Source organism: Lycium ferocissimum, unplaced genomic scaffold (assembly GCF_029784015.1).
Source record: "Lycium ferocissimum isolate CSIRO_LF1 unplaced genomic scaffold, AGI_CSIRO_Lferr_CH_V1 ctg509, whole genome shotgun sequence".
Taxonomy (NCBI): domain Eukaryota; kingdom Viridiplantae; phylum Streptophyta; class Magnoliopsida; order Solanales; family Solanaceae; genus Lycium; species Lycium ferocissimum.
In genome coordinates this window covers 58,975-67,672 of record NW_026725861.1, presented here as the reverse complement: position 1 = coordinate 67,672, position 8,698 = coordinate 58,975, and the positions used below count along the sequence as shown (strand labels likewise).

At 39.5% G+C, this 8,698-nt stretch overlaps 1 protein-coding gene across 1 annotated transcript; it reads right to left on the bottom strand.

Moving 5' to 3' along the window:
- Positions 1-692: 692 nt before the first annotated feature.
- On the bottom strand, positions 693-1,361 carry LOC132044637 (uncharacterized). Its single transcript, XM_059435139.1, has one exon. The coding sequence runs from the start codon at positions 1,359-1,361 to the stop codon at positions 693-695; it is 669 nt and encodes a 222-aa protein (XP_059291122.1).
- Between the last annotated feature and the right edge of the window lie 7,337 nt (positions 1,362-8,698).

Below are 8,698 nucleotides of genomic sequence, written 5' to 3'. Positions count from 1 at the left end.
GCATCGGAAATGAATCCTTCGGGCATGCTTTGTTCAACTCCTTATAATCAACACACATTCTAAATTTATTACCTTTCTTCGGCACCACCACTACGTTTGCTAGCCAGTCCAGGTATTTTACCTCCCGGATAGAACCTATTTTTAAAAGCTTTATTACCTCATCTTTTACGAAGGCGTTTTTTGGCTCTGCCATGGGCCTTCTTTTCTGCTTCACCGGGGAAAATCTCCCGTCGAGGCTGAGCTTATGAGTCATCACTTCCGGTAGCACACCTGTCATGTCTATATGGGACCATGCGAAACAATTGGCATTAGCTTGAAGAAATTTAATTAACTTGTTCCTGAGCTCCGAGGTTAACCCCGTGCCTAGGTATACCTTTCTATCCAGTAGATATTCGAACAAGATGACTTGCTCCAGCTCCTCCATGGTAGATTTGGTTGCATCCGAGTCATCCGGTAATACGAACGATCTGGGTACGCCAAAATCATCCTCTTCATCCCCTGGGTCCGACCCCTTCTGCTCCGCTGTCAAACCCGTACCCTTTAGTTTCTATTTGGTGTCCTTGTATCCGACTAATTCATCATCTTTTAGATCCAATTTTTCGGGGAAGAGTGGCGCTTCCTCGACCTCGACCATCTCCCTTGCAGCGGGCTGTTCACCTCGGATGGTTTTTATCCCCTCCGGGTCAGGAATTTCAGCAGCTGTGTAGTGTCGATGGCACTGCCCTCATGCTATGAATCCACGATCGACCAAGCAAAGCATTATACTTCATATCTCCTTCAATGACATAGAACACCATCTGTTGAATGGTGCCATCAATGTTGACCGGCAAAGAAATCTCCCCCTTCGTGGTTTCACTTGCCATATTGAACCCACTGAGTACTCGGGCGATCGGCACGATCTGGTCGAGTAGCCTTAGTTGTTCAACCACTCTCCACCGGATGATATTGGCCGAGCTACCTGGGTTAATCAAAATACGTTTGACTTGTGACTTAAAAATAAGAATAGAAATTACCAATGCGTTATTATGCGGTTGAATGATGCCTTCTGCATCCTCATTGCTGAAGGAGATGGAACCCTCGGGTACGTAATCCCGGCTGCGCTTCTCACGCACAACGGAAACCTTCGTTCGTTTCATCACCGGCCCTCGAAGAGCATCTATTCCCCTGATTATCATATTGATTATATGATGAGGTTCCACCGGTTTAGCCCGTTTGTGAGATTCCCTTTCCTTGTAGTGGCTTTTAGCTCGTTCACTCAGGAATTCCCAAAGGTGGTCGTTCTTCAGTAAGCGAGCCACCTCCTCCCTTAGTTGGCAATAGTCCTCGGTTCTGTGCCTATGGGTTCCATGATACTCACACATCACGCTCGGGTCTCGTTGACCTAGGTCTAATCTCAGTGGTCTCAGCCATCTTGCTTCTGCGATACGGCCAATAAGCGAGACGAGATCCAAGGTATTGATGTTGAAGTTGTACTCCGATATCCTTGGTAGGTCTTTGTTGCTAGCCAAACTCCCGGCATCACTTCTAAATGATAGACCACGACTGTTCGACGGGCGCTCAGCCCGTTTATCACCCCAACCAGAGAGTTGACTGGGGCCAACCCTTAATCTTTCCGATATGAAGCTCGATTTTTTCGAATGAGAGTATGGCCAGTATCTTTCCCTCGATGATCGCGCCTGTCACGACCCAACTACGGGCCATGACGGGTACCCGGGGCTAACCACCGAGCACCGCTCATACCATTACCCATCATACACATCAAACATTCATTCATTAATCTTATACTCAATTCATAGGAAAACCATTTTTCACTTGAAACATATTTACTTTATATACATAAGCCTTTCGGCTATCAAAAATCAAAATAATGCATATACATACGAGGAGAAACTGTGAGACCATACTACCCACACATAACGCATCCACGAGCCTCTACTATAGTGCTAGACATAGGGACGGGACAGGACCCCGTCATGCCGAAAACATATATATACACAAAAGAATAATCAATGGCACCTCCGGAACAATGGAGTGCTCTCAAGTCAGCTAGTAGCTCCTACGAGTCTGGATCACCTCCCTGTCTACCTGTAGGCATGAACACAGTGTCCAAAGAAAACGGACGTCAGTACGAACATTGTACTGAGTATGTGAGGCATAAGCAATAATAATACGTCAATGAAATAAGGAAACATCAGATAAGGAGCAACCTGTAACTGACTGTCACTTATAAAAGAAATAATGCATGCTGGCTTACTTCATAATCATCATCATATCATGTATGAAAATATGTATAAGCTGCCCGACCATATAGGTACGGTGTGATAGTCGTTAGCCCGCGTCCAGGCCTCCCGCGTTCGGGGTACCATCTCATGCCTCCCACTAGTGGTGTCTGCCCATGCCATCTAGACATGGTGTATACGCTGCCCGCCTTAGTGATGTCTGCCCGGCCATATAGGCGCGGTGTAACATCATCATCATGTATTCATCATAATTCATGCATAGAAACTCAAAGACAACTACACTTTATCGAGGTGACATAAGGTCGTGAACCCCCGATTCCATTATGGAGCATTTATAAGCATTCTGCCTCACCTTGAAGGAATTAGCATATAAGGTGAGTGTATACAATAAACAACATCAATGGATCATAGTTAACATCATTAGCTTTGTAGAAACATTATATCGTGAACTCTAGAATCTTTAAACTTAAGCTCATCATCATCATGTTCATAATATATCTTATCTTTAACTCATATGGCTATTCATGAACATAGACTCTTAGTTTTTCCGGAATGTAGGAAATTCATGGAGAAGGAGGGAAAATCATGTCATAAGATTCATGCCTTAGAAAGAAGGGACTAGCCTCACATACCTTTTTCGTTTAACTATTCTATCGGTTGCTCGTTCTCCTTCAATGCCCACGTTTCTACCTTCAAGAGAATTCGCATTAACATTAGCTAATCGATTACATGAACGTGCGTACTAATGTTAGAGAAAATTGGGCAGCATTTTCTTTGTTTATACAACTTTCCTCATATTACATATCAACTCCCAAACATCCATAACATCATTCACAATATTGTAAGCAACAATCATCATTCATCTACATTATCCACTTTTCACAATTTCACTTCAATTCCTCCATAATCATGGTCATAGTTCACTATTACGTTTTCTCACATATAATACTTATCCCATGTTCTAAATTTCATTCATAACATACTTATAATCATAACATATCAAAATTCATGACTCATTCCAAACTACTACTCAAAATGTCACTATTCCCACATTCATGACCCATTTTCTATATTCTTCTACAATCTAAGTGTTTCAACTCTCAATACCTTAAACAGCATGAAAATGCCATAAAACTCACCTTATATAGTGTAGGAATACGCCTTGAGTGGAAATACTCTTCTTGCACCAAAACCCTAGTTCACTTCCATTGGAATTTCTTGGCTTGGATGAACTTCAATGAGTATCATATACTTAATTTTGTTGGTTTGATGAAGTTGACCATAGATTTCTCTTGGATTCTTGTGGATGAAGAGTGGAGAGGGTTCTAGAGTGTTCTTGAAGTGTGGAGAGGAGAAATGAAATGAATTAAGTGAGAGAGAGGGTCCTTATATCATTTTTAAAATCTAACCCGACACGAACATACGGACCAACATACGGTCCGTATATTTTATACTGCCCGTATGTCTTGACCGTATGTTTGGTCCAGTGAAGACCCTCATTCTAGGCAGAACATACGGTTGAACATATGGCCCGTATGTTTTATACGGCCAGTATGTTTGGCCGTATAATTGACTTTCCGAAGTTCATTCTCGTTGACTCGTTTGACCTCCAATCCTTATGGAACCTTCTTGACACTTGTTTAATACCTCAATACCAATCTAAGGGACATTATCACTCTTCTCCAAAACATCATTAAGCTATCATTAACTTGTCACTCGTAAATCTTACCCGACACACAACATATCCCTTGCTTTCCTTGACAACCTTCTTCCTTCACCTCAAATGTCTTTAAAATTTCAATTAGGATCATCAAATGATATTTCATACTTATCAAAACATTGTATACATCGTGCCCTTCGTTAGTCTATTCACTATACGTTAACGATAAATTTCCAAGGTGTAACAGCGCCTCCGGCTCGTAAACTTTCCTCGACCTTTCAGAGCTTTTGCTTATATTTATGGGTCCTGGGGGAAGCTCGAGTTGGTCATCCTCTACCCGAATCTTTGATTCGTACCTGTTATGAATATCTGCCCAGGTCACAGCCTCATAATCCAACAAATTCTCTTTCAGTTTGAATGAGGCCGTCGAGCTCCGAGGATTAAGCCCTTTGGTAAAAGCTTGTGCAGCCCATTCCTCCGGAACCGGAGGGAGCTCCATCCGTTCCTTTTGGAAACGGTTCACAAATTCTCGTAGTAATTCATCATCCCGTTGAGCTATGCGGAAGATGTCCGCTTTCCAAGCCTGCACCTTTTTAGCCCCAGCATGGGCCTTTATGAACGCATCTGCGAGCATTTAAAAAAAAGTGATTGAATGCTCGGGCAGATGATCATACTAGGTCAGCGCCCCTTTTGATAGTGTTTCCCCAAATTTTTTCAGCAAAACGGACTCGATTTCATCCTCTTCGACATCATTACCTCTTATGGCACACGTGTACGAAATCACATGCTCCTGCGGGTCCGTTGTACCGTCGTATTTCTGGATATCTAGCATCTTGAACCTTTTCGGGATCAATTTCGGAGCCGCACTTGAAGGGAAAGGCCTTTGAATGTACCTCTTCGAATCCGGCCCCTATAGGATCGGCGAAGCCCCCGGGATCTGATCCACCCGAGAGTTATACGTTTTCACTCTCTTCTCCATTGAATCTACCCGATTTGCCAAGGTCTCGAGCATCTTGAGAACTTCGGTGGATGAACTGGCTCCTGATCCGTTACTCTCGACTATCCGCGTTTCATCCCGTCTTGGTTCGGTGACACCTTTTGTCCTTTCCGGAGCTGCCTTATCATTTTTTCCTTGAAGCTGGGCTATTGCGATTCCCTGTTCGGCTATGGCAGTTCCCTGTTCCTGCAACATTTCAAAAATTAAACGTAAGTTAATCTCATCCAGAGTGTCCGGTCCTTTCCGGCCTTGGGCCCGAGATAAAGTAATTGAGTTATGAGTAATCAAGGGGTTAGTGGCCGGTAAGGTGGCATTCTCCTGGTTCACGGTGTTCTGCCGGTTCAGGCCTTCCCTCGAATCAACAGAATTTGGGTCAATTAGATCAGCTGGTAGGTCCCGTAACCCACTGTTCTCGTTTTCGGCCACAATCTCGTTGTTGTTGACATGACCAGATTGTCCACTGCTTGCCATTTGGTCCGTTTTCGCAGAGATTAGCAAAAGATTTCTTAATCTAACGGGTAGGAGGTAGAAGCCAAGATTAAAAAACCACTATTATCCTAGCCCCACGGTGGGCGCCAAACTGTTTACCTTGAATTTAGGTAACAATTGAATTTATATGTGAGGTATAGGATATGTGGATAAACTTTAATCTATTTTGAGTTGATAGGGAATACGTATGGATTCGTATGCTATAATATGTATGTGTGGGAATATGTGTTAATGCCTTTAAATAATATGTTGATATTGGAGATTAAGTTAACTGTGTTGAATGGATAAACAAAGCCAAAAACACCACTGATTCGGATTAAAACGAGAGAGAGAGAGAGAGAGAGAGGGAGGGAGAGCTTCAATATATATAATTTCTGTTACAATGTTCTAGATCTCAAAAAGCCAACCCCTAAAAATAGGGAAATGTCCTCTATTTATAGTTTTGCCTCATGGGCCTTACATACAATACAAAGCATTTTAGAACAAAAAAACCCTAAAAGGATAAGATAGGACCGTACGGTCTGACACCCCTACGGTTGTCAGTACAAAATGACAGAACAGTCTCAACGCGTGGCAGTTCCGCAACTGGTTAACCGGACCAACGGCCACATTCAGTTCGGACATGAAGATACAGGACTAACGGCCACGAGAACTTGACTTGGAGAAACCGGACTAACGGCAACGCTGAGTTTAGTTCGGAGACACCGGACCAACAGATTTACTTCTCTTTTCTCGGATCAGCCACATCTGGTGCAATCCCCCCGGTCTGAAGAAAAGATCGATCATACTCGTGCTCATTTGGTCCTACCCTCGACCCCCGGTCTCACCGGTATTGCATATATCCGGTTTTTACCGTATTCAATGTCAAGATGGGTTAAGTTAATAAATGTGTAATTCGCACAAATTAAATGTTGCTATTTGGGGATGGTCTTTAACTTTTGCCCTTCAACACTTTCCGTGCGGTATAAGTTTGAATTTTGCTTGGCATAGCTTAGATTATATCACACAAGTTATGCCGGACAGGGCAAGACTTTCAAAGTCAACATAAAAATGGCCAAAAGCACATCAAACTCCACACAAAACATGATTATGCCGAGCGAACTTAATTCCTACATAACTTGTGTCGAGCGAATCAAAAGTTCAATTTTCTAAGATAAATGTTTTAAAACTTATGCCAAGCGAAGCAGGTCTGGATATTTTCATTAAATGAGTAGCAGAGGCAAAAAATAACGACCACAAATATGTGGGGCGAAAAATTAAGACCAGTACTTGAAGGGAATCCGTACAAAAACTTCTTAATAAATGGGCGGATTGAGGATCATATTTTCATGGGCTAATTTTGTCATAGCTTTACAATAATTAATTAGCTCTAGATAATCTAATTATCATCCAACTCAAATCCTTAGTGGAGCCGAATGGAGTAGTCCCATGGCATTTTGGTGATAGATCAATGAAGAAAAATGATCATCTACCCTTTGTCCATTTTTTTGAAGAAAAAAGATTTGTTTACAGACTACTTTATGTTTTGTCTGTTGCCCAGACACATTTTTGTGTTGTTTTTAAGACATAAACTATCAAAGCACAAAATAAATTCTCTCACAGTAATATCTGCTTAAAGCCCAATTTCAAACACTCAGAAAAACAAAAACAAACTGTTTAGTCGGCTAAAGCGACTATAAGAATTTTTGTTTCGGAAGACTAGCTCACCCTAAAGTGCTTTGCATTGAATTGGTACAATTTGGACCTGTGGAATATAATAAAGCTAAGGAGTAAGATAATTCTCTATAATTTCAACTTTGTACAACGTAACACATGCAAGAAGCTAAGTATGAGTCAATATCACGTGCAAGGATATCACGTGCAAGGCCCTTTTTCTTCTTTTCTGGCTAGCTCTATCTTATTATTCTATATATTTTTGAGCCCGCCTTGATGTGTCACTGTTTACTAACCATCAACAAATGAGAAGCATAAGGAAATAGCCAAAAATTGGAAAATTATCCAAGATGGAGTGTTGAAAAGCTAGAACCTAATAAATTCATTTTAATTCCTAACTAAATGAGAAAAACTAGAGCCGGCTACGGGAATATGCAAGTTATTTTTTTGGTTTATGCAACTTTAATTTCATTCATTATGATATAGGAATTCTGGTAAACACATAAATAATTCATTAACTTGGCAGTTATTAAGATTATGGATCAATTGGTACAACGAATAAGTAGATTGATTAAATGCTTAATATTAATTAAGATTACGATTGAGATTTAGAGAGTAATATTAGGTTATAATCTCATTGAAACCAGTCCCTTAATAACTCTTAATTTATGTTTTAATTTGACGTCCTTTCTTTCAGAAGGGAAAAAAAAAAAAAAAAAAAAAAAAAAAAAAAAAAAACCATTGCGTCCATATCTGGTATTTCCTCCAAAGAAAGTCTACATTACTAATAATTTACTACTACTAATAAGTGCGAATCGAGATTTTACTTTGTTCTTTTACTGCCTGCTTGCCCATATAGGGGCTTTGAAGTTAATACGTCACAGTGTAGTCATTTGATTTTATGAGTTATTTCCTTGGATGGTCACTCAAGTTTAGGGAATTTTCTACAAAAGTCTTTTTTTTTCATTTAGGACGATAAGGTCACTCAAGTATCACTATTTTCCTCAAAAAGTACCTAAACCATCTCAAAAGCCTCCTTCTCTCCTAGTTGGCATGTCATGTCACTAAAGCTCCACTTTTTTATTTTAATAATACACATATTTAACTCATTAAACTCATTTAATCAAATTCATATTTTATACCCAATTAAATATCACATGATTAAAAAGCGGCTAAAGAATCAAATCATACTTTTTATTAAGCCACTTTTTCAAATCTAAATTCTTTTTAATCTCGATTCAATATATTATCTTTCAATTAAATTAAAGCTCAAGTAATTTAATCTTTCTATTCAAATTCAATTTTTTTTTAAATAGCATACTTTTTCCACATTAAACTACATATTCTTTCCACATTAAAATATAATTACACGGTTAACACAAAAATTACATTCGTATAGGTTAAAATTTTAAAAAATCTAATTAAATCATACATTTAAAAAATAAAGTTAGTGTAAATTTTTTCTCTTAATTTGTAGCTATCTATTCTTATATATGTAGTGTGCAATTATTGGCATTTTCATTTTATACCATCGAGGTCTTTCTATTTCTCATGCAAAAGGAATAGAATTTTCATTACTATAATACTTATTTTAAAATATTATATTATACCTCTTATTTTTTATTTTGAAATATTATATTATTAGTCTTATATGAAATA